General features: G+C 51.3%; 1 protein-coding gene and 1 long non-coding RNA gene across 8 annotated transcripts in view; one reads left to right on the top strand and one right to left on the bottom strand.

The window, feature by feature from the left end:
* The first annotated feature begins 146 nt into the window (after positions 1-146).
* LOC309624725 lies at positions 147-25988 on the top strand. Of its 3 annotated transcripts, none has more exons than XR_014242099.1 (4): positions 147-717; positions 1364-1466; positions 19812-19988; positions 25500-25988. It is a non-coding gene; the product is annotated as an uncharacterized lncRNA (long non-coding RNA). The 3 variants fall into 3 exon arrangements; XR_014242100.1 differs by lacking the exon at positions 25500-25988 and adding an exon at positions 22160-22245; XR_014242101.1 differs by lacking the exon at positions 25500-25988 and adding an exon at positions 21813-21949 and having other exon boundaries at positions 298-717.
* The window catches only part of ADGRL1 (adhesion G protein-coupled receptor L1), a 47441-nt gene continuing 33610 nt past the window's right edge, over positions 12158-25988 (bottom strand). For 4 of the 5 annotated variants that reach the window (XM_082383113.1, XM_082383114.1, XM_082383117.1 and 1 more), the window contains 17 exons: positions 25143-25246; positions 24672-24857; positions 24302-24340; positions 23949-24132; positions 23644-23766; positions 22896-23110; positions 22431-22601; positions 21783-21992; positions 21469-21689; positions 21194-21260; positions 20705-20796; positions 19868-20036; positions 18440-18568; positions 18157-18253; positions 17935-18063; positions 17759-17776; positions 12158-17290 (listed from right to left, as the gene is read on the bottom strand). In XM_082383113.1, coding sequence (XP_082239239.1) covers positions 16548-17290; positions 17759-17776; positions 17935-18063; positions 18157-18253; positions 18440-18568; positions 19868-20036; positions 20705-20796; positions 21194-21260; positions 21469-21689; positions 21783-21992; positions 22431-22601; positions 22896-23110; positions 23644-23766; positions 23949-24132; positions 24302-24340; positions 24672-24857; positions 25143-25246 — 2897 coding nt within the window. In that variant the 3' untranslated portion in view covers positions 12158-16547. The remainder of the gene's footprint in view (positions 17291-17758; positions 17777-17934; positions 18064-18156; positions 18254-18439; positions 18569-19867; positions 20037-20704; positions 20797-21193; positions 21261-21468; positions 21690-21782; positions 21993-22430; positions 22602-22895; positions 23111-23643; positions 23767-23948; positions 24133-24301; positions 24341-24671; positions 24858-25142; positions 25247-25988) is intronic. The other variant, XM_082383115.1, reaches the window with a different exon arrangement.

The raw sequence follows: 25988 nt of genomic DNA on the forward strand, positions 1-25988 counted from the left end.
GAGCGTCGGTCTGCGCGCGCCGAGACTCCCGGGACCAATCCGTGGAGCTCCCTCTCCGGGATGCGGGAGGGAGGCGGGACCGTCTCTTGGCTTCTTTGGGTGTCCACGGAGAACCAATCCCCAGAGTCTCCGACTCGGAAGTCTGGGTAGGGGTGGGCGGGGTCACGGCGCAGGGCTCCTCTTGGCCAATCCTGAGGGTCCCCGCACCAGCGAGGTCAGCGCTTAGCCCCGCCCTTCCGGGAGAAGCATCCAGCTGGGGACAGCGCAGCCAACCGCCGAGCGGTGGCGCGCGGCGCTCACTTAAGAGGGAAAGAAGGGCGGTGCTTGGCCTGCGGTGATTGGCAGGCAGGAGTGGGGAGGGAATAAAGCAGATTCTATGAGAGGTGATTGGCTGAGCTGGCTGCGGGGGCGGGAGGAGAGAAGAATCGGCCGGGGATTCGTGGGAGTGGAGCAGAAGTCGGCTGCTGGCGCGGTTGAGTCGCGTGTGAAGAGGAAGGAAGAGCGTTTGCACCTTTGGCGTCTGTCAGCTGGTGAGCGTTGCCGGAAGTTGCTCGAAGGGGCTCCTGGCTCCTCAGGCCCAGCGGCCTGGGAGAAAGTTGTGAATGTTTAACTCACCCTTGAGGGGAGACGGTGGGACCGGTACGCGGCGCGCTGAATCCCGGGACCGGGAGTCGGGCCTGGTTCGAATCCAGTTCTTACACCCTCGAGAGCCTCTGGGTAGGTTTCATGTGGACAACGCTGTAAGTGGGAGTTCGAGTCCGGCCTTTGCCACTCACTACCCGAGGCCACGTTTCCCTGCCCATTGAACGGGGTCGTGAAAATTGACTGTCCTGACTTATGATTACATGATACATCTAGAAACTTCTCTTCACACTCCCAGGCGTAGGCCGGACCACCGTGGCCCCCAGTCTGGAAGACTCGAGGGACCTCCGCACTCACTCACTGTGCTTCCACCAGCGGCAACATACCTAATTTTACACTTTTCTATAGTAACCACGTTAAAAAAAAAGTTTTAAAAAGTTAAATTAATTTTAATATACTAAAATTAATATAGCCACAATATCATTTCAACATGTGATCGGTATAAAAACATACAACTGAGGTATCTTACATTTTGTTACTTAGTACTAAGGCTTTGAAATCCTGTGTGTTTTACACTTTATACCACATCTGTGAGATCCGGACGCTGCATTTTCACCGGAAATAGTTTAGGTTTCATAAAATTTACAGTTGAAATGTAGATTCACATGCCCAAGCTGTTCCCAGCATACTTAAAAGTTTCCCATGAGCTCAATCTTCTGTCGGTGTTAAATTGAAATGTTAATAGATGAAAGTTAAGCGACGGGAATGTTCTGTTTCACAGCAGCACTAGCCACATTCAGGAGCTCGTGATCCCCTGTGGCTTCTCTATTGGACAGTGCACATCTGAAACAAATTGGATCAGTCACCCCCCCGCTACTTAAAATGTGAGTGGTTTTCTGTTGTTCTCAGTATGAGAATATTGTCTTCAAGACTCTACATGCTTTGTTTACTACCCACCCAGCCCCCAACTTCAGTCCAGCCAAACTGACCCTCTTTTAGTTTCGTAAAAATCTGACATGGCAGCCCCATCTCTTCTTCCAGCTCTTGCCGTGACTGGTGCCTTCTTGTTATTCAGGTCTCTGCTCAGATGTCCTCTCCTGGGAGAAACCTTTCCAAGGGTCCCCTGGACAGTGTTCAGACTCAGAGTGTAAGCCTGAACAGTACTGTTTCAAGCCACTAGCACTTTTTTTTTACTTACTAGATAACAGGTTTATTATAGAAGGATCTAACTCAGGAAGAACCAGATGAAAGAGATGTAGAGGGCAAGGTATGGGGAAAGGGGGGTGGCGTGTGGAACTTCCACGGTTTCTGAACTTCCATGCTCTTTGAGCGCGCTCTCTCTCCCCATTCTCCACGTGTTCACCAACCCAGAAGCTCTCTGAACCCTGTCCTTTTGGGTTGTTACGGAGGCTCCATTAGGCATGATTGATTAAATCACTGACCACTGGTGATTGAGCTCAATCTCCAGCCCTTCACCCCTCCCAGAGGTGGGGGTGGGTTGAGCAAGCCACTAGCATTTCTTATCCAGCCTCCTCTGTGGCCTCATGATGCTAGGCATTATTATTATTATTATTTGTATCTCTATCTCACATTAAGTAAAAAAAAAAAAAAATTTTTTTTTTTAATCGGAAGGATTTTTTTCCCCCATTGAAACGATTTGGCTGCATGAAAATTCACATTACAATTGGTTATGATTTCTTGGCAGTCACTGGGCATCCTTGGGAATTTTTGTGACTTGAGAAAATCTAATTTTCAAAATTATTTCCAAATGTAATTCGATTGTTTATGAATACGAAATTTGATGAATGAAGTTGTTATGATATGTTTTCTAGACATTTAATTAAACATTTATTCATTACAACTTCGTAGTTTTCTTTTTGCATCGTGGAACTTTTTTTCCTTTATCCCCAGCCCCAACCTTTTCATAGCCTCTGAAAAGCTCATCAGCCGTGAGCATTATGTCTGTGGTGCTAATGAAGAAAATGGCCCTGTCTATAATGCCTTCTCCCTACAGCTGGCTGAATAATCTTCAGTTGTAAGCCAGATCATGTCATTACCCTGCTTAAAACCTTCAAAGGCTTATCATACTTAGAATGCAACTTAAGATCTTTACTGTGGCTTAGGAGGCCCTGCACACTGGCTTCAGCTGACCTCTCAAGCCTCAGCTACCAGTCTCCCTCTTGTCACCACTCTCAAGCCCTGCTGACTTCATTTCCCGTCTTTCAACACACCAAACTTATTCTTGCTGCAGGGTTTTGCACTTGCTGTTCCCTCTGCCTGGAATGTGCTTCCTTCATATAATTGCGTGGCTGTCTCATTCTCATCATTTATGGTTCACCTCAAATGTTTCTCCCAAAGAAGCCTTCTTGGACCACCCTAGTTAAAGTAGACCTTCATTAATTACAAAAGCCTGCTTTATTTATTATCTTAGGAGCACTTACCAGAATCTGTAGATATGTTGATTTTAATTGTGCTTTTTTTTTTTTGGCCACACGGCTTGTGGGATCTCAGTTCCCCTACCAGGGATTGAACCTGGGCCACAGCAGTGGAAGCGCCGAATGCTAACCACTAGACCACCAGGGAACTCCCTAATTGTGCTTTTTATCTCTCATCATCCCTCAGTAGACTGAAAGTTGGTTGAGGACAGAGATCTCACCTGTCTCACACTGAACTCTCAGTGTATTGCCAGAGCTTAGCATAGGAAGTGTTCAATAAATTTTTTTAAAAGAGTAAATCCATATAAAGGACTTAGCATAGTACCTGGAATGTGAAGAGTACTCCATAAACACCATAAACATGAACTGTTAGTAGCGCATATAGTAATTAGGAGATAAGTCATCATTTTTCTTATGTAGTATTTCAGGTGCACTCACACTCAAAAACAAGCATAAAGAATGCTATGACAAATATGTTTTTACCCATTACCCAGCTTAAAAAGTAAAACATTAGTGATGCAATTGACAGGTCTTATATACCCCTGCCTCAAACCCGTTCTTCTCCCCTTGTTTTCAGATGTAACTACAATCCTGGTTTTGGTGTTTATTTTTCAGTGCACGTTTGTATATCTTTAATATGTGCCTTTAAACTATGTATAGTATTGTATGTCATGTTCTACAACTCTATACAAAAGAGTCAACTATAGCAGGCCTGAGACTGCTCTCCTTAGAAAGGCCTGTTTGCAAGGTTGGCCCTTGGCTGGTGTCTAGGAACTTGGATTTCAGGAGGGTTCACACCATTCCCTAAATAATACAAGGGGCTCATGGTGCCTAAATTGTACAAACAATGTGATTTGTGTCGAACACCTGCTTTCCTTCTGGAGTCTGGAAGTTTGGTACTTGACCAGCTGCCCCCCCCCCCACCCCAATACCCTGGGCACTGTATCTCTAAGGAGCTTTCCTGGTGGACAACATTTCACACGTGTTGTCACAGCTCTGCTGTAGGAACTAAGCACGTCCTTTGTAACTCCACTAGGAGAGGACTCTTGGAAGCTTGTGCCTGGTTTCCTCCAGACCTCGCCCCATGCACCTTTTCCCTTGGCTGATTTTGTTTTGTATCCTTTCACTGTAAGAAGTCATACTCTGGGGAATTCCGTGGTGGTCCAGTGGTTAGGTCTCTGAGCTTCCACTTCAGGGGGCATAGGTTCCATCCCTGGTCGGGGACTAAGATCCCACATGCCGCATGGTGTGGCCAAAAAAAAAACAAAAGCAAAAAACCAAACCAAAACAAAACAAAGAACAACAACAAAAAAGAAATCATACCCTGAGTAGGCTATATGCTAAATCCTGTGAATCCTCCTAGTGAGTCAGGGATGATCTTGGGGACCCCCAACACAGTATCATACCACATATATCCCGACAGGGCTGGAACTAGGATGAGGAAAGCAAGGTCACAACATTTAAGGAGACACCCTCCAAGTCACACAAGTGCCAACCTGTACCTGCATGACTCTGAGGGTGAGTGCCTCCTAAAATTTTCATTCTAGACACCTAGCTTGCTTCACTCTGGTCCCAGCCCTACCTTCATTTTTAAAAAAAAAATAATTAATTAATTAATCTTGGCTGCGTTGGGTCTTCGTTGCTGCGCACAGGCTTTTTCTCTAGTTGCGGCAAGGGGGGTCTACTCTTTGTTACAGTGTGCGGGCTTCTCATTGCGGTGGCTTACTCTTGTTGTGGAGCACGGGCTCTAGGCACGCAGGCTTTAGTAGTTGCGGCGCATGGGCTCTAGAGCACAGGCTCAGTAGTTGTGGTGCACAGGCTTAGTTGCTCCGCGGCATGTGGGATCTTCCCGGACCAGGGATCGAACCCGTGTTCCCTGCATTGGCAGGCGGATTCTTAACCACTGCGCCACCAGGGAAGTCCCCCAGCCCTATCTTCTGAAGCTGCTTTTTTTGGGTCAAACATAATGCTTTAAAAAATAATAAATTTATTTATTTATTTATTTTTGAATGCGTTGGTTCTTCGTTGCTGTGCGCAGGCTTTCTCTAGTTGCAGCAAGTGGAGGCTACTATTCGTTGCGGTGCGTGGGCTTCTCATTGCGGTGGCTTCTCTTGTGGAGCACGGGCTCTAGGGTGCGCGGGCTTCAGTAGTTGTGATGCGCGGGCTCTAGAGTGCAGGCTCGGTAGTTGTGGCGCACGGGCTTAGTTGCTCTGCGGCATGTGGGATCTTCCCGAACCAGGGCTCAAACCTGTGTCCCCTGCATTGGCAGGCGGAGTCTTAACCACTGTGCCATTAGGGAAGCCCCAAACATAATGCTTTTGAGAGGTATATATGTGACACGTGTATAGCTCTAGTCATTTATTTTCACTGGTGTATGGCTGTGCTGTCTGATGTAGTAACCATTAGCCACATGTGGCTATTTATATTTCAGTTAATCAAAATTAAATGAAAAATTCAATTCCCCAGTCACTTAGCCACATTTCATATGTTTAATAGACACCTGTGGCTAGTGGCTACCGCATTAGACAGCTTAGATAAAGAATACTTCTGTGATCACCGAAAGTTTTGTTGGACAGTGTTTACTTATCCATCTACCTCTTCCTTGGTATTTAGCTTGTTTCCAGTTTTCTACTCTTACAAACAGTGCTGTAATGTTCATTGTTGTGCATGGCTCTTTGTGTACACATGCAGGAGTTTCCCTAGGAGTTGAACTGCTGGGTTTGGGGAATATTCACTGTTACTAGATATTGCCAGTTTGTTCTTCAAGATGATTGTTCCAGTTCTCACTCCCACCAGCATTGTTGCTATTGCTCAGTGTCCTTATCCGTACTTGCTATTGTCAGACTCTTACATGTTTGTCTTTATGATGGGTGTGAATTATTGGTTTCAGTTTGCATTACCATGATTAATAGTGAGATTGAGCTTTTTTCATGTTTATTTACCATTTGCCTTTCGTGAATTGCCTGTTCATATCTTTGCCCATTTTCCTGCTGGATTGTCTTCATCTTACTGAGTGCAGGAGTTCTTACATCTGAGGTATGGTGTTTTCTGATGTTCAGAATTTATTATTATTATCATCATCATCATCATTATTTTAAAGTCATCAGAATTATGAATCTACTTATAGTTTGTGGTGTTTTGTGTCTTGCTTAAGAAATCTTACGCTGCGATCAGTAAGATACCCTACTGTATTTTCTTCTGGAAGGTCTACTTTTCATATTTAGCTTAAAAAAAAAACAATCTGGAATTTATTTTTGTTTATGATGTGAGGTAGGTTTAATTTTTTTCATTTGGATAACCAGGTGTCCCAGCTCCATTTATTGAGTAGTCCAGTGGTTCTCAAAATGTGATCCCCTGGGGATCCCCAAGAACCTTTTAGGGTATCCATGAGATAAACTATTTTCATAATAATTCTAAGGCATTATTTGCCTTTCTCATTTGTGCTGTGTTGTCTGTGCACTATTGGTACAAAAACAGTGGGTAAAACTGCTGGCCCCTTAGCAGGAATCAGTGCAGTGTCACTATATTGTGGTAGTGGTTGTCACTGTATTCCTCACCACCACACACACACTCAATGTTAAAACAGTTTCACTTAAGAATGTCCTTGAAGAAGCAGTGAAAGTAGTAATTGTGTTAAAGCTTAGCCCTACAGCAGGTCTTTCTAATATTCTGGGTGGTGAAATGGGACGCTTGCATAGAGCACTTCTATTGCATGCTGGAGAATGATGGTACTTGAGGTAATGTACAGTTGTTTGAGTGGAGGTAGAACTGCTGACTTTTTTCACGAACACAATTTTTACTTGAATAATTGCTGATTATTAATTATTCAGATTAGGATATATGCCATGTATTTTCTCAGAAACAAATGCAGTGAGTGGTCACTTGGAGGAAAATTAACAGTGTGTTGCCAATGATAATATTTGAGCTTTTAAGCAAAACTTAGACATTTAGGAAACTTTTATTCACCACCATGAGCCTGACAACTTTTCAATATTTAAAGGTTTTCCTGATGAGATCAGTGGTGATATTATTAACATATATTTTAAAAATACTGTAGAGTGAAATGTAATAACTCAGCATATCAATATTTTCCTAAAGACCAATGCATGATGTTACAAAATCAGTCATAAAAGATCAATTAAAATTTGTAAGATAGACCAATGGGTTTCAGTGTAACAGAGTATGAAAAGTTTATTGATACAGTTTCATATTCAACATTGTAACTAACTTTAATATACCACCACTTGTTGAGTTTTGGTATAGTAACAAAGTAAAATATCCCCAATTAGCTGAAAAGGCTATGACACTCCTCCCTTTTCCGACTATGTATCTTTGTGAGTCTGGCTTTTCTTCACATACTTCAACCAAAACAGCATATTGCAACAGATTGATTGCAGAAGCCTGATGTGAGAATACAGCTGTCTTTCATTACACCAGGCAGTAGGAGTTTTACAAAAATGTAAAACAATGCCATTCTTTGCACTACTTTGTTTTAAAAATATGCATATAGTTATTTTTTAATAAAATAGGTTATTTATTTTAACATTTAGTAGATTTATTAACCAATTTAATTTAGTTAAATATTTAAAAATTTTGCTCAGTTTTAATTTCCAATTCAGTAAATATAAATAGATATAATCTCTATCCCCATAAACAACAGCTCATTAGGGTCCCCATTAATTTTTTTTAAAAAGATTTAATTTTTTTTAGAGCAGTTTTAGGTTCATGACATAGATTTCTCATATACCCCTCCCCCTCCCACATGCATAGTATCCCCCATCATTAACATCCACCACCAAAGTGGTGAATTTGTGTACAATTGATGAACCTATATTGACACATCATTATCACCTAAAATCCACAGCTTACGTTAATGTTCACTCTTGGTGTACATTCTATGGGTTTGGAGAAATGTATGACATACATTCATCATTACAGTATCATACAGAGTATTTTCACGGCCCTAAAAATCCTCTGTGCTCCGCCCAGTCATCCCCCTCCCTATCCTCATTAATTTTTAAAAGGGTAAAGGGGTCTCAAGACCAAAAAAATATAAGATCCTCTGGATTAATCCATCCTTTTCCTAGTGATTTGTAATCTCTGCCTAGAGCAAGTTTCCATCTAGTCACAGGTCTCTTCCATTGGACTTTTTGTCTCTTCCTGTGCCAAATACCACATTGACTTAAATATTACCACGCTATAACCAGTCTTGGTAAGGCTAGTTCCCCACCTTGTTCTTTCTGCTTCCATTTGTGCTGGTCATTCTTGGCCTTTGTTCTTCCATAGAAAGTGGGACACACAAATACTTTTTCCTATTACAAAAGTAATATATATTAATGCAAACAATTTTTAAAATACAGAGTTGCGCGAAAGTTAAAATTACCCCGTTAATATTCTGGTGTATAGCTTTATATTCTGCATATATTTTATTTTATTATTATTTTTTAAAAGCAATTAAAAATTTTTTTTCTTTTTTTAAAACGTTTATTTATTTATTTTTTGGCTGCGTTGGGTCTTCGTTGCTGCACACTGGCTTTCTCTAGTTGCAGAGAGATGGTGCACGAGCTTCTCATTGCGGCGGGTTCTCTTGTTGCGGAGCAGGGGCTCTAGGCACGTGGGCTTCAGTAGTTGTGGCACGTGGGCTCAGTAGTTGTGGCACGCGGGCTCTAGAGTGCAGGCTCAGTAGTTGTGGTGCACAGGCTTAGTCGCTCCGCGGCATGTGGGATCTTCCTGGACCAGGGCTCGAACCTGTGTCCCTGCATTGGCAGGCGGATTCTTAACCACTGCGCCACCAGGGAAGTCCCTGCATATATTTTATATTTATACACACATATACACATACACACATACACTTGTACATATACACAGTTTCATATTTGTATACACACACTTTTTGTATATACATGCCATCAAAACAAAGCAAAAGTAAGGTCATACTTTACCCTGTTTTTTATATCTAGGTTTTTACCCTTAGTATTATTATGAATATATTTCCACGTCCTTTAGTGTTCTTCTGCATTATCATTTTGAATGGCTGCATGGTATTCTGTTTATGGATGTGCATTATTTATGTAACAGTTTTCTATGCTAAAATTTTAGATTCTCTCTTTTGTTTCACTCTTAGAAGCCTTACTACAGCGAACTTTCTTGTCGCTGTCTTCATGCACATGCATGGTTCCTTAGGATCAATTCCCAGGAGAGGACTGGTTGGCTTAAAGTGAGGGCTTCAGTTGTGAGAAGCTGGGATCACTTGGACGGAGGCAAAGGTTGATGGAAGACAGTGGGGCAGGACAGATAGAAAAGAGTAGTGGTTGCAAGGGTTTTGGTCAAGGAGAGTCCCAGTGAAGTAAGAAGGGATATAAATGGGGGAGGGTCCTGTCATCACAGCTCATTGCCATGACTGAGATGTTTGAAAGGGTAAGAGAGAAGCAGAATAAACCTGGGGATATTGTAGGGATAAAGGAGTAGCCTCAGCCTGGCACCCCTAGGCCTTCCCAAGAGTTCACGGGAGAGAGGAGGTTTTCTCAACGGCAGAGGCTCCAGGGCTTTCAAGCCTTTGGGGATCTGAAGCGAATCCTCTGTTGCTCTGCATTAAGACCTTCCCTCTGGCTTAACACACGTGAGTCCACTCTGGACAGTCCTAACATACTAGCTACGTAGGGACCATCAGGGTGTGGCGTGATTAGTGGGCGTCTCCTCTGATGTGGGGCACCAGATAGCCAGCTTCCCTTAGTGAATGCTGAGTGGGGTTGGTGGGCAGCGATGGGGCCTGGGCAACTGCAGCGGGGTGCAGACAGCCCTCAATGCCGCCCCTGGGATAGGAAGACCAAGAGGGAGGCCTGGTCCACCTTTCTCTTACTAGCTGAGTGAACACGGGTATGTTCTTGAACCGTTCTGGGCTTCAGCTTCTGCAGTTGTATATCGGAGCTAACTAAAACCTGCCTCACTGCGTGGTTGAAAGGATTAAATTGGACAGCATATGTAAAGCATCTACTGGGTGTGGGCACTTTGAACTGCATAGTAATCTTATTTTTTTGAGTAAGTCATTTAATCACCCTAACTTCAGTTTCCTCATCTGATATATGGGGATAATAGTATATATCTTGTGATAATTAAATAAGATGAAATGTAGGAAAGAGCTTTGAAATTAATATCAACATAAATGTTATTGTTCCAGGGCACATGCTAATGGTTGTCCCAAGTGTGTACAGGTGCCACTAACAACCACTGAGGGTCACAGGTTGTCAGGCACAGCAGGTTTCACTGTGTGTGTAGAGGAGTCGGATGTGTACAGTGCCGGGAAAGTAAAGGACAAAAAGGTGGAAGAACTGGCTGTGTTGTAGAATCTCATCTTATGCTAGGATTAAATTTCAAAGTCAGAGCATGAGGTCAAAATCATAAGTAATTAAGTTTACACTTAAAGCTCCTGAATTTGCTCACCGAGCATCTCTCAGTAAGTCCAGTAGAACCAGTTCCTTTTCAGCATAGGATAGGGTTGGGCACCAGCTAAACTTCTGAACTCGGATTTCAGGGCCATGCTGCATTAACAACAGCATCACACAGTGAGAGGTGCATGGGAACTGAGCAGCTGAGGGAATGGTCTTAACTCTCATCTCAGGCCTACTCTGTGTCCTATGCTCCATTCAGCTTTGTGTCCTTTAACAAATATTTATTGAGCACCTAGTGTGTGCCAGACACTGTGCTAAACAGTAGGGAACAGCGGTGAAAAAACAGCCCATTGTACATTATTTTCTGGTGGGGGAGGCAGACAATAAACAAGCAAAAAAGACAGTTTGTGAGATGGGAGCACTATGGGAGACAAAGCAAGACAGGGGTTAGGAAGTTCTGGAGTGGCCAATTGCAGTTTAAATGGAGTAGCCTGGGAAGGCCTGCTGGGAAGCTCTTATTTTCATAAGCCCTGCAGGGAGAATAGGTGAACCCTAGGAACAGCCAGTGTAAAGGCCCTGAGGCAGGCAGGAGGGTGCCTGCATGTTTGTGGACGGTGAGCACCCCAGTGTGGCTGGAGTGGAGGGAAGGAGGAGAGCCGTAGGGATGAAATCTGATGCTGTAGGGCCTTGTGGGCCACTGTGCTGACCTTAGCGTTTCGTCTGGGTGAGAGAGGAGGCCTTTGGAAAGTTTTGAGCAGAGGAGGGACAAAAATATGCTTACTGAGATCACTCTGTTTTGTGTGTTGAGAAAAGCCTGAAGAGGGACAAGGGAGCTAGTTAGGGGACTGTTACAGTGGTGCTGGTGAGAGACAGTGGTGGCTTGAACCAAAGTAGTGAGAACTAGTTAATTCTGGATATTTCAAAGTTAGAGGCACTACTGCATCTACCGTCAGATTAGATATGGGGTATGAAACAATGAGTGAGTTCAAGGGAGGCTCCAAGGGTCTTATCTTGAGTCTCAGGATGGACTTGCCATTAATCAAGGTGGGGAAGCCTGTGGGAGGAACTGGAACAGTGGTGTGTGTATACGTGTGCGTGGAACTGGATTTAAGTCTGAGATCCTATCAGACACCCAGGGGGAGATGTGGAGTGGGTAGTTGGATGTAAATGAATCTGGATCTCAAGATGGAAGTTCAGGCTGGAGCTCTACATTTGGAAGTCATCAGCATAATAGATAGTACAGCTGACACTTGAAAAATGCAGGGGTTAGGGGTGCTGACCCCTGTGCAATCAAAAATCTATGTATAACTTTTTTTTTTGGCTACACTGTGGCATGCGGGGATCTTAGTTCCCCGACCCTGTGCCCTCTGCAGTGAAAGCATGGATTCTTAACCACTTGGACCACCAGCAAAGTCCCTCCATGTATAACTTTTGACTCCCCCAAAACTTAACTACTAATAGCCTGCTGTTGACTGGAAGCCTTAACCATGACATAAACAGTCAATTAACACATATTTTGTATATGTATTATATACTGTCTTCTTACATGAAAGTAAGCAATAGAAAAGAAACTGTTATTAAGAAAATTGTAAGGAAGAGAAGGTACATTTACAATACTGTACTGTATTTATCAATACCGAAAGCTTACATCATCTATTTACAAGATGAATCGTCTGTCAGTACCTACATCAATATTGTCTTATAAAAAACACTGTAGATATTACACATATTACTAACACTAGACATCAAAAATGAAACGAAAATGTGAAAAGGAGATTCATTTTTATTTACAGGTGTAATGATTCATGCACTGATAATGAAGAAGCAGCAATATGATTGCTTTATGGTAGCCTAGTGCAGTCGATGGGGCTGTGTACGGTTTGTCAGTGTGTGCATAACTTTTGATAAATTTTAACTTTTTATAATAGATATGTATTTTATGGTAGTAAATGATAAAATAGACTAGTATCTACATATATTCTGTGCATTCATGACATACCTCTTTCTTAATTTTTTTGGTATTTCTAGGTTACATGGTTCATTTGCGAGTTTTTTCCAATTGTCGCAAATCTCCAAGAATTTTTCCAATATACTTATTGCAAAAAATCCTCATCTAAGTGGACCTGTGTGGTTCAAACCTGTGTTGCTCAAGGGCCAACTGTATTTAAAAACCATTTAATGGGATGAGATCTCCCAGGGAGTGAGTGTAGGTAAAGGTCCAAGGCTGAGCCCTTGGGCTCGCCAACATTAAGAGGTCAGGAGACGAGAAGGAACCAGTGGGGAGACTGGGAAGGAGTAGCTGGGGAGTGGGGAGGAGGAATGGCTGAGTGTGGCATCCTGGACGCCAGTGTTGAGGGCAGAGGGGCATGGAGAGAGGTGCTTGCACTGCTTGGTCATTCCTCTCTCTCTGAGCACTGTGAGAAGGTGAAATACACGTGATGCAATTCCACTGTGCTGTCATGATCAAAAATGCACCATTCCAGTAACGTGTGGGAGTCTAGGAATAGCAGTTGGAATCAGACAGGCACAGCATACAATTCCTATGCTATGCTCTAATATAGCCTGTGGACCGAAGTCCAGGCTGAGAAGGGCTTGAGGCGCAACATGGCACAGTGGCCTGGCCCACAGAGACTTGTATGTGCATCCAGGTGCTATAAGCCTCAGTTTCCCCATCTGTAAAATGGAGCTCGAATAACCTCCGCCCAGAGCATTTATGAGGATTCAGAGAGAAATTGCACCTGAATTGCCTAGCAGGCCCTTGAACCTACCAAGTTCTATAAACATTAATGATTCTGTGACTCACCAGTCCTCTGCTGTGGGTTCTAAATGCGGCAGTGCAGGTTCCTCACTCGGTCCCAGCCTCAGGGGGTGCTCTGTGCAGATCCACTCACCTGTTTCTTGCCTCCCCCCGCAAATGAGTCACGCCACTCTTGTCATTCCAAGAAATCTTAATTTCTTTATTGTTTGATTTTTTTTTTTGACTCAACAATTTTTTTAAACTTTTTTTTTTCTGAAACGTTCTTGTTATGAGCCTTTTGTTTTGTTCTCATTAAATGCACTCGACCCAAAATTGGTTTGGCATATCGAAAAGGAGACCAAGGAGGGACTGGGGGCATGGGAGAAGAGGGAGGAGGCCCAAATGGACAGAGAGAAATTGAGGGTAAGAGAAAGAGAACACAGAGACAGTGAGAAAGACACAGGGAAGGAGGTGGAGACACAGAGAAAAAGGCAAGGAAAACCAAAACCAAAGCCAAAAAACCCCCACCAAACCCAGAGAAAAATAAGAAGATTTGAAAGCAAATGAATTCAGGAGCCCAAGAAAGGGAGTAGGAGAGGAAACCAAGACCCTTCCTTCTTTATACCGTCCCAGCTGGGGTGGGGGCATCAAGGCACCAGGTCTGGTTGGGGTGGGGGGGACACCTGGGCTCTCGGGCTAGCTTTGTGCTGGACTGCAGTGGTTTCCAGCCCTACCAGGGGGCCCTGCCACCCAACTCTGAGGCCTGGGAATCCACCTTGGTGATTCTGGCTGGAATGGGAACCAAGGGACCCGCTGTACCCTCTCTCTCCCTTTGACTGTCAGAGTCTGGAGAGATAAAAGGAGGACTGGGCAGGGGAGAGGACGCAGGACTCCTTGCTTGCCCCGCAGTCCCCCTGGGAACTCTCCTACCCCACCCTCTCTTCCAGACCTCTTTGCTGGTCAGAGGCATTCTCTGAATCTAGCGGGGCTGATGGCTGGGCCGGGCCCACTCTTCCATCTACCCTTGTCTCCCACCAGCTCTTCACAGGTCTCTAGCCACCCCTCCCCAAAGAGGAGTTCCTGGCTTAGTGAAGCCAAGGAAAGCCACGGAGCTGTCTCCTGCCCTCCTCACAGAGCCATCCACGCAAGACCGTTCCTATCCTTACTTCACCTCCCCATCCAGACTCACCCATGGTCTGGTGAAACGGGTTAAAACTCCCTACCAGAAAACAGATGGAACCCACCTTTACCTTCTCCCCACACCTGTCCCCCAATGTGGGACAAACCACCATCTTTGGTCTGACCCCTTCTCCCTTAACTGATGGGGACAAGCCAGCCCTAGCTCCTCAGGAGAAGGGAGGGGCTTTCTAGCAGCAAAAAGGGTCCCTCCAGCCACCTATCTGTCCCTTTCCCCCAGTTCCTCCCTGGAGTTCCTCCCCCTTAACCCAAAGTTCATGGCAGCAGCAGGCTGAGACCCGAAGATGTTTGAAAACTCATGGCACTTGTGAGAAAAGAGGGAGGGACAAAAGAGATGAGGGGTCAGAGCGGAGGTGGAGGGCCACCCCTGGGGAAATGGCAAATGACAGGGCTGGGCTAGTATGGCAGTGGGACTATGCTACCCCCAAAGAGTTGGGGGGTGTTGCTGGGAAGGCCAGGGTGACAGACTGGAGAGGGGACTGGGAGAGGTACTCAGGAGACATCCCAAGCCTGGAGCTTCCAGCATCTGCAGCTTTGGGGTTGAGCCCTCTGAACATGGGTGTCCTGACCCTAGCCAGGCCCTGGTACCTGGCTTTGCCTCCCCTGCGGGAGTGTGTTGGGTAGGGAAGGCAATCTCTCACCTTTGGCCTCCCCACCCCATGAAGGAGAACCACCTCACCGCTCTCAGCCCTCCCTTCTCAGTCATCTGTCAAACCCTGCTGCCCTCATTTTCCTTCCCCTCTCAACCTCTCTAGGTGGGAAATCAGCCCCTTCCTCCCAGGCCAAGTCCCAGAAGCAATATACAAGAAGCAGGAACTCAAAGGGACAGTGCAGCCACCTTGGCAAAAGCATCTTTGGGTGTGAGGGTGCCTCCCCTGGGCCAGTGGGGAGGGGACGGGGAGAGAGGCCCCAAGTCCTGGGGCAGGCAGTGAGGTACACGCCCCAGGAGGGCTGACTGATGCCAGGGAGAGGCGGATCAGGGAAGGAGGCAACAGAAACGGGTGCTGGGTGCCGGAAAGGAAACGGGTTCTTTGTTTCGATGTTGCTTCTAGATTTTGTTTTCTGTCTCTGGATTGTAAAAAGCTGCTCTGGCGGCCCGCCCACCCGGCTGGGGATGCACACGTACACAGAGAAGTCCTGGCTGCCAGGGCCCAGCGGCGCAGCTCTGCTCCGGAGAAATCCCGGGCTGGCCAGGCCGCAGGCTCCTGGTGGCTTCAAGTGATGAGATTTTCTTTCTTTCTTTTTTTGTCTTTTTTTTTTTTTTTTTTTTTTCCTTTTCCATTTCATTGAAATATTTACACCAATGGGGACGGAGGAAGAGGAGAGAGGGAAGGGGTAAGAGGGCCCCCTAGGGAAAGATCCAAGCCCAGGACCCACTCCCCAGGGAGATCCAGACCCAAAATCTGCTCCCCAGATAGCCAAGCCCACAGGACTGGGAACTGCTCAAATATGGCCACCCCTGTGGGCTGGGGGCCCTGCGGGGAGTTGTGCTTCATCAGGAGTCGCCCCAAGGGAGGGGGTCATTGGGTGCACTCAAGGAGGGCTGAGGGGGGCAGGCTTGCTGGGAAGGCTGGGACAAAGAGCAGAGAGAAGGAGCTTCAGAGAAAGTTCCACCTTTAAACCACCAGCCACAACCGCCCATTCCTCTTGCCCTGGGGCTTTCTCCCCGCTAGGGCTCTGTCCCCGGCCAGAGGCCCCAGTCTCTGTGGAGCAGGGAACTGTAGTGCAGAGGAACCTGTCCATCTGTCCCGTCCCCACTGCTCCATCCCGGTGCAACTGGCAGCACTCAGGCTGCAAAGAGAGGAGCAGCTGACGGGTTCCATCCAGCAGGGCCTTTGACCCAGGGAAACCAGAGCCCTCACTTCCCTCCAGGGAGTAGGAAGAGTAGGGGGTGGGAGGGGGAAGTCAAGAGTGGGCTGCACCCTTCCAATTTCTCCTTCCTCACTCCCCTGGGGACCTCCTGGTTCCTCACTGCACTTGCCCCAAATTGAGCTGGTGCACATGGCTGGTGGGAAACCCTGTCTGTGAACCCTGCACCTCGGGCCCCCAGAGCAGAGTCCCCGAGGGGCCTGGAGGGCCCATGGCCAAGGGGCACCTGGAGAGAGTGGCCCAGCAGCCACTGTCTCCATCGGTCTCCCTCTCCCACCAAAGCCCTACCCAGGGTTCAATCCCCGGCCTGGGACACCAGCCCCTGGTCCGTGAGGTCCCTCAGAGACTGGTAACCAGTTGCATCTGCCCATCCCCATCGGGCCCTGGCCCCTCGAGGCCTGGGGCCGCCAGGTAGCCCTCGTGGCTGGGCCGCCGCACCTGGTAGTAGCCCTGCAGGGGGTTCCGGGCCACCAGGGCCGGCGGGCGCGAGGTGTAGTAGATTTCGGGGGGGCCAGGGGGTGCAGGTGGGGGTGGGGGCAGGGCCTCACTGGGCCCCTCGGGGCTGCTGTCCGGGTAGGAGGGCGAGTCCCGCAGGTTGGCCCCGCTGGCGTAGAGGGAGTCCCGGCCCGGAGGGGAGGAGAGGGGCCGGCTGGTGGCCCCGTCCTCCGCTGTGCAGCTCTCCGACTCGTCCAGATCGCTCTGGTACAGCACCGACTGGGCCCGGGGCAGCAGCAGTGGCTCCTCCAGGGCCTTGTAGAGAAGTTCGATCTCTGCCCGGTCAGCACCCCCGGGCCCGCCTGCCTCTTCCTCGCCGCTGCCCCCTGGCACTGGCGGCACGGGGGGCTCAGGCGGTGGAGGGCCCTTGGCTCCGCTGCTGCCACCCCGAAGGTTGTTGTGCACCAGCTCCGAGATGATCATCTTCTCGAAGGCGGCAGCGTCGGCCAGGTTCCGGCCTCGAGGCGGCTCGGGGGCCCCATCCCCTGGAGGGAAATCCCCGCTTCGCAAGGAGTAACTGTTGTTGAAGTTGCCGTTGAGGGGCAGCGTGTCCATGCCGCAGGCTTCTCGGCCTCCCAAGGGGTGCTCTGCAGGCAGAAGGGAGCTGCTCAGAAGGAGAGCCGGGCAGCGAGAGGGGCGCAGGCCATGTGGAGGGGGGTGCCTGCTTTCACCTGGCTTTCCCTGGCTTCACCCCTGCCCCTGGGGACTTGTATTCCCTCTCTTCCTCACTGGCAGTGGGGACACCAGCTCAGCAGAAGACTAGTGGAGGTACGTGTGGGGACCAATTCCCCCAGGGTCCCCTCCCAGCTGGGGGCATAGAGTCTCAGCAGTATGCAGAGATCTGGGTGACCAGGTCCCTTTCCAACGCTCTGACCCCCCCATCACCTTCATTCCCCACCTAATGCAACAGCCTCCAGCCAGCTGCCAAGCCAGAGACTGTCTGCATGTGTGTGCGGGGGGGCACTCGAGTTCTTCTAAGTTAGGCCATCTGAGGAGGGCACTGTCACGTTCCCCTCCCGGCCTTGGAAATGTTACCAGGAAATAGTCACACTTACTGGGTTCCCGGTAGCTCCCTGCAGGCGCCGGCCAGGAGGGAAAAGAGAGAAGGTGAGAGCGGGCTCAGGATGCCAAGTCTCGGCTCCAGTTCAGGAGGCACGAGGATGCCCCAAGCGGAGACCCCCCGCCACCTGACCTGGGCTGTCACCCTCTCCTGGCACCAGAGTGCTCTCACCTGGGGAGTTGAAGACGGCGGGTGAGGAAGGATTGAAGCCCACTGACTCGGCAATGAGAGTGTTGTAGGGGCTGGTGCCCCCACGGGGCTGCAGCACAGGGTTGGTCAGCAGATGGTTCCCCATGGTACCTGCCCAGGAGGTCAGAGGTCACAAGGCGGCCAGGAGACCCGGGCTCGGGAATCTTGAGGGACTGAGGCCGGGGGTGAGGGATCCAGTCTCACCTCGGTTCAGGGTGGGTGTGCTGTTGATGTCGCCCGCCATGAAAGAGGATTCCGTCTGTTTCCTCACGGTGTCGTTCCACATCCTCCGGATTCGGCTCTGGGGACACAGCTCAGACGTGAGGGGGCCCTTGGGCTGCCCACCCTCCACGATCTTTCTGAGACCACTTGCCTGATGAGCACCACCAGGGACCTGGGCAGAGAACTGCCCTGCCTCTTGGGCTCTCGGGTCCAACACTCAGCCCCAGGGAGCCCTGCCTGGCGCCCCAGCCCCCGGCCCGGATACCTGGGTCCCCGTGTAGTAGCGGGTGTTGCTCCGCATAGCTGAGGTCTTGAGTGAGCCGTGAGCGCCCCCGGGCGGGGAGCGAATGCAGCAGTAGGAGTGACGCAGGCACTTGCTGTACTCCTTATGCACCTGGGGGCCGAGGAGGACAGGCAGTAGGTGCCCCCGCCTTGGGGGTCCAGCGACCAAGCTCCTGGTGGGCATCAGAAGCCCCACTGTCTCCTGTCTCCCAACAGCCAGCCAAGAAGGCTCTCTTCTCACTCAGGCCCATCCTCCTTTCTCCACCTCCACCAATAATTTCTCATCCATTCATTCACGCAACAGATCTTTAATGAGCATCCTCTATATGCCAGGCGTGCTTTAGGCCCCGAGGACAGACACAAATCAGACCCAAAGGCCTACTTCTCAGAGCTGGTATTTTCTAGCAGACAGAGATTGAACACGGGTGAAACATCAGTACGTTATGTGGGGTGTCTGATGGTGTGAGGTGCTGCCGAGAACTATGGCCAGGAGTTAGGTAGTGCTGGTGGTGGGGGTCGGGGGCACGATTTCAAAAAGATCAGGGGAGGCCTCACTAAGGAGACATTTCGGCAAAAACCTAAAAGAAGGCAGTGGGCCCTGTGGATATCTGGGGAGGGGCAGGGGACAAGCCCCGGGGAGGGTCCATGTCTAGGTGTCTGAGGGAGCAGAAGACAGAGCATGGCTGGAGGGAAGGGAAGAGAAGGGGAAGCCCAGGCTGGATGGACCGTATGGGCCTGGGGGCCTCTGTAAGGATGTCACTGTCACTGTGTGTCCGATGAGGACCATGGGACAGTTTTGAGCAGAACAGTCAACCTTGCATCCAAGACTTGTGATCACTGCCTCCTTCATCCCCTCCTTAGCCTTACCCACCTCACTGTCCCCTAAGACCAACAACAGTCTGACCGGGCCGCCCCACTGCCTTCAGGATGAATCTACAAACGCCTTGGCTCAGTTTCCCTGGCTTTAGTCTTGAGTCTACTGCCCGTACACCCTTCTCCACATTCTTCTGCTTCTGTTATCTCCTTAATTTATATTTTTTAAGAGTCAGACTTTAACACACTTTATTTTAAAAAGAAACTTCCTATCACCACAAAATTCACAGTTTATCCCACAACTATTAAAGTCGGAAATGTTCTGTCTGGGTGGCACCCAGAGTCGTCTCCCTCCACGTGCTTGACTTGTGCCCTACGCCGTGGGGAGGGTCCATCAACCACGTCCCTGCCCTGTGCTCTCCCAACTCCCCAAATCTGTCTTGCTTTCTCGTTCCTCTAGGCCCCTGTATCTTGCTCTTTTCCAGAACCCTCTTCACCCCTGCCTAAATCCTCCCTGACTGTGAGCCTGTGCTTCCCTCCAGGCAGACACAGGTCCCACTACAGAAGGCAGGCAGCTGGTCCCTTCCCTGGACCTCACCTTCTTCTGTAAGGCGCAGTGAAAGACGAAGATGAAGACCCCCTGGAAGGCGTTGAAGGTGGTGAAGAGATAGGCCATGACCACCGACTCCTTATTGATGAAGAGGAGGCCGAAAGCCCAGGTGAGGCCCAGCAGGAAGAGCAGCGCAATGGCCCCCAGGGCCCAGGATCTGGGGAGAGGTGGAGAGGGAACAGGGATATCAAAGTCCCCACCAGCAGAGATGCCTCCCCCAGAGCCCTGCTGCGTGTCCCTCTTTGAGCGGGCCTGGACGCTGCCCTGGGGTGAGCAGGCCTGCCCAGTGACACTTTCACCCAAGCTGAGCCTGAGGGGCAGGCAGAGGTCAGGGGTCAGGGTTCTGTGAATAGCCAGTCATTCTCCTGCATCCTTCATCCTTTTGGCCATATTTCCAGACCTTTAAACTATCTTTTGCTGCCTATCTGTCTTTAAGTTGCCCTGAAATGGACTTTTTTCTTCTTTTTTTTTTTTTGCCGAGTCGCATGGCTTGTGGGATCTTTAGTTCCCCGACCAGGGATTGAACCTGTGCCCTTGGCAGTGAAAGTGCGGAGTCCTAACCACTGGACCGCCAGGGAATTCCCTGGACTCACTTTTTGAACTCAGTCTCACCCTTAGCAATTATGTGCTTAAAACCACAGCTGGATATGCTAATACCACGTTTTCTAATACTCATTAAATAGATACATAACGAACACAGTAAAACACCATCTTTGTCCGTAAAATCCCAGTATGTGACACCAGAGGTGAGAACACCACCTTTTAGGAAACCCTGGGAGAGGCCTGGAAAGTCCCAGGGCATGGGTGGGGCGAGGGGGAGCTCACTTAATGTTGTCGAGGCGACTGGAATCGGGCTTGAGCACGGATGAGCTCCGGATCATCTTGTGCAGAGTCACCATGAGGAACACCAGGTTCACCTGGGGGCGGGACAAGGGGAGGGGCTGGGCCAGGGTCCCTCTGCCTCCTAGCGTCAGCTCCTGGCCAAGTCTCAGCCGCGACCCCCCTTCTTCAGGGTCCCCTCTGCTGGTGTACCTGCCCACAGGTGCCTGCCGACTGGTGTAACTGTTAATGTGGCTCCCGGGGCCGGGGGAACAGGGCCCATGGCCTGATACAGAGCAGGGGCTCAAATCACAGCTCCTGGAAGGATGGACCTCAGTGCTGGAGCTCTACAGACCCACTCTGCTCTTGTTTTCTCAGTTGGCTGCTCAGTTCTGATGCCTTTCAAGGGCTTGGGGAGAATGGGGGCCTTGGGGTCAGAGCTGGGCTGGATGAAGGACAGAGACTCAGTACTGGGGGTGCTGCCTTCCAACTTACCACGATAACAAAGGAGACGGGCCCAATGAAGCTCCAAATGAAATAATTGTCCACTCGGAGCCAGCAGCTGTGAAGGAAGCAGGGCCGGGGTATTGAGAGGTGAGGGGGGCAGGCTCTTCCCTCCCTCTGACTCCAGGAGCCCAGGGACTCTGCCGGCTGCGGCCTCGGGGCTCAGGAGGAGGGAGGCCAGTGCCCCGAGGGTCCCGGCCCAAGGGATGCTGCCGAGCAGGGAGCCAGCAAGGAGGAGAGACTCGGGGGGTGAAGGGGGCACTCACGCCTTCTCGGTGCCGTAGCTGCGGTAGTCGATGGCGGCCGCGATGCCCACCACCAGGGCTGGGAAGCAGTACCCGCCCAGGTAGTAGTACTTGGTGCGGGAGTACTCGCTCTCAAACACCTCCACCAGCAGCAGATAGAGGTGCACGCCCTCCAGGCACAGCCAGGAGAAGGCAGCCAGGAAGAAGTAGTGCAGCAAGCCAGCGAAGATGGGGCAGGCAATCTAGAGAGTGGGGAGCACCACAGGTGAGGGGCTGCCCCGGCCGGCCGGTGTCATCGCTGCCCGCCTCCGCTCCTGCCCTGGAGTCCTGCTCACCTCATACTGCGTCTTGTCTATCCCAACCAGGAAGAGCAGCTCAGCCAGGAAGAGGTTGATGCACAGGTTCTTGTGGATGGTGTTTCGGTCAGTCTGCAGTCCCCGCAGGAAGCAGAAAGTGGAGATACAGATTGCCAGGCAGACCAGGGAGATGACGATGCCCACCCAGGTGATGACTGACAGCAGTAGCTCGTTGATGCGGCCCTGGTACTGGGGGAAGGAGCAGGGGGTGTACTTAGCGCCTCTGGTCTTGCGCATGGCCAGGGCTCAGCTTAGGTGCCAGCTATGGGCAAGGCTGTGGGCCATGAGCACCGCTGGTGCAGCCCACCCGGCCTTCTGCCCCCCTGGCCAACTTGCCGGCCCCCACCCCTCTGCAGGCGGCACGCTCACTTCCTCATGCTCTGGAAGGCTCGTGGAGAGATGACAAAGGTGACACCAACTTGCTTCTCCAGAGTGCCTTGGGAGAAGGTGGGACCGTGACCAAAGAGAACCAGACGTATGGCCTCATGCCCCAGGCAAGACTCAGGCCCCCCATGCCCACGAAGCTGGCCTTCCCTGGCACCGCCCATGCAGCACTTTCTATGATGCCATGCAAAGCCGGGCCAGCAAGTGGGCCCGCCCGGAGGAGCGGAGCGCTGGCCAGCTTACGATCTCGCGGTGAGCCATGAGCACAGCGAAGTTGGTGAGGTGGCTGCAGGCACACGTGGTATGGGTCTTGTTGGACTCCACCAGGCGGCAGCCCTGGGTTGACCAGTAGCCCAGCATGGAGCGCTCCGAGTAGTTCCAGAAGGAGCAGTTAGCGTTGAAGTGGTTCTTGGCCTGTTGTGTGGTGGTGACCGGGGGGTCAGATCCGGGGAGTCCCACTCCAGCCCGCACACCCAGCTATGGGGATAGCGACAAGCAGGAGAGAAGTGCCCGGGGCTTTGGGCTCCAGGTGACAGTCTCAGATCTCTGGGGACAAATGGCCCAAGCTGCTGAGGTGGGGGCTGGTGCCCCAGGGAGGGGTTGTAACTTGCTCTTGGGGTGGGTGAACACACAGTAGGGGGGGATACACAGCCAGGGACAGTGGAGGATGCTGGGACGCTCACGGAGGGAGGGGGCACCTCAGCTCACCTCCAGGTGGGCCACAGTGAAGATGACAGGGTCCATGAGGAAAACTCGGCTGGACTCCTTGTTGATGGACGCTGCGATGACCTGGGAGTTCACCACCAGGGAGGCGCCCCCCAGGCCCCCCGCGCCCGCTTCTCCTGCCAGCTTCACCGTGGCATTCTCGGTGGACAGGAAGAGGCCCAGGTTGTTGTAGAGGATGAAGACAACTTTGACCACTCCTGGGGAGAACAGGCGCAGCAGGGTGTGCCGTCAGCCCCTGGCTGGTGTGCAGCTCCCCCACGCTGGCCGCCAGGACCTCTGAAGCCAGGCAGGCTGCAGCCCAGGCAAGTGGGGCTCCGGGAGCCCTTCTAGGGGACCACTGCTCAGTTATAGGCAGTTTCCAACGACAGGGCAGTGGGCCAGGATACACAGGCTGGGTCCCTGGCCCACCTCTCACTTACTGTGTAACCTTGAGCAAATCCCTAACCTCTCTGGACCTTAATCTCAAATGGCACAATCCTCCCTGAACTATGAAGATCAACTGTTACTGCACAGGAGCCCTACAAACTGCAAACTGTCCTAGGTTCTGTGGGGCTTTCAGGGGGGGTCTCCGTGAATCCCCTGAAATGTTAACACTAGCTTGAATGAAGGACATCTCTGTGTGTTGCCACGGGTCCCAACCTCCTTTCAGATTCTTCAATCTGATAAAAGTTAAGAACTGCTGTCCTCCATGAGAGGAGCAGGGGTGCCAGCACGGGGCTCGGGCACTGACCGTTGCGGCTGTTTTGCTTGATGGTGTTGGCGGACAGCTGGATCGAGTTCTCGCTCGGGTACTCCTGGGGGAACACCAGCTCTTGCACTTGACCCTCTGTGTTCAGGACTGTGACCTCGAGGACTGTGGGGACAGGGGACGGCAGGGCACACAAGGTTGGGGGTCTGTCCACAGTCCAGAGGCCCGGGCTGTGACAAGAGGCCCAAGGTCGAGGGCTGGGGTATCCCCCAAGGTCTCCAGGCCGAGTGGGCCCCACTGTTCAAGATTTGCACCCAAACTTGCCCTAGCACGATTGTAGCACTCACCCACGTTCTGCTTGGCGGCCAGGAAGCGGGCAGGCTCCCTGACATTGTCGGCCAGCAGGAAGGCGCCCTCCTCTAGGACGTCCAGGAGCATGGTGGCCGTGTGCACCTGCTCGGTGGCATTCATGTCCTTCCAGGACTCAAGAGCCTCTGGCCGCAGCAGGTTGTCCACCGTCTCCACCACGGCCTGCAACGGTGCGGGGGCAGCGCCCTGATTCCCCCTACATCCTCCGGTTCCCCAGGCTGGGCTCTGCGCCCCCTTCTCCGAAACTCCATCCCCAGCGCCACCTGGGGCCTGCCCAGGAGCGACAAGGGCTGCCCCACCCCCTCGGCCAGCAGGAGCCCTTGAGCCTCACCTTGATGTAGTCCTTACAGGTTCTCTCTCGCTTGTGCATCTGGGGAAAGAGATGGAGGTGCTCTCAGGGCTGGTCTCCCAGCCCCACTCCTCTAACCCCGACACTCACGTCTGGGCCCCAGGGAGCTTGCTCTTCTGCCTCTGCTACTGACCTGGGCCTAGGCCATGAGCAAAGGCCATTCCTAAGGGAGCCCACACCCCCAGGACCGTCCAGGGCAGTTCAGCAGGGAGCCCCAGTAGGCCTGGGGTCTGTCCTTCCTTCTTCTCTCGTCACCGTGGGTGGCAGCCCAGCTCCGCGGTAACAGGCCGGATATCTCCTAAGTTCCCAGGGCGGTGCCCCCTGCCCTGCTGGCCCTGCCGCCAGGCCCTACCTTGTTGTAGTTCTTGCCAGCCGACTCGCGCTCGATGGGCCTCAGGGCCTGCAGCTGGGCATCCAGGATGTCCAGCAGTTGCTCCATCAGCTTCACAGAGGAGGACACATCACCCGCATAGATGGAGCCCCGGGTGTGGCGGGCCAGCTCGCTGGCAATGTTGGCTGCGTTCTCCCCGCTCTTGATCTGTGTGAGGCGGGAGTGGGATGCCCCGGCTCTGTCAGGGACCGTTTTGCTTCCCTCTTCGCGCGCCCAGCCTGCTCAGCCCCTCTCATCCCTCTCTCTGCTGCCCCTTCTCCCTGTCTGCCTTCTCCCTCCCCATCTGTCTCTGCTCCCTCTGCAGGCCAGGGAGTGGACCCCTGCTTGTCTCCCCAGTTGTTCCATTGCCCCCACTGTGCCCTGTGCCCGGGCACCCAGGGCCTGCTGCGTGAGCACGTGTGCCTGACTGGGAGGGGCAGCTTCTGCTGGTACCTTCTGGGCCACCTGGTTGACCCAGGGGGAGGTGCAGTTGCTGAGGTCAGGGCCCCGGGGGTTCCAGAGCCCCAGGGCTGGTAGACACTGGAAGGAGGCAATTCCTGTAGGGACAGACACACAGGAACAGAGAAGGGAGCCACAGGGAAGGAGAGAAGGATGGGCCAAGGCAGGGAGAAAGGAGATGACAGAGAGAGGGGGACGAGTGGGTGAGGAGAGAGGTGAGGGGAACACGGAAGACCAGGCATGAAGCAGGCCAGACAGTCAAGAGAGGTGTCACTCTGAGGTGACATAAGCCACTCCTCACTTCCCCTAAACCCTCCCTCTTGGCTCCTCTTCCGTCTTTGCCTACTACAGTTGGAACCTTCTAGCAAAGCTCGTCTTGGAAGCCCCCCCTCCCCCACGAAGCCTCTTCTGAGCCTCCCCTCGGGATCCCTAGAGCATGCCGTCCTGGCGCCACCCTCTCTGGCACTTCAGCTGCTGTGCCCTGTCACCAGCTGCTCCCAGGCCTGTTCCATTTCAGTCTGAAGCCAGGACTCAAGTTACCTCCCATGGGCTCCCTGCAGGGTCCACCCAGCGCTTTGCACGTGGCGGGTGCTTAGTATCGCAGGAGGGGACGGGGGACGAGGCGTGGGGCACTAACTGAGCTGCTGTTGGGCTCTGGGGACACAGCTGCAGACATCAGGCATGACCCCTGCATGAAACCCACACTCTGCCAGGGGAGGTGGATAGGTAAGTGCATCTACGCTGAGCTGAGTTAGGGGCATGTCCCCTGGCCCTTCCCTGGCCAGACCCAGCAGTGGCCATTCCCCAAGCCAGCTGCAGTGGAGGTAACCTTGGCTCTGC

The sequence above is a fragment of the Balaenoptera borealis genome (genome assembly GCF_965194805.1).
Source record: "Balaenoptera borealis genome assembly, chromosome: 2".
Taxonomy (NCBI): domain Eukaryota; kingdom Metazoa; phylum Chordata; class Mammalia; order Artiodactyla; family Balaenopteridae; genus Balaenoptera; species Balaenoptera borealis.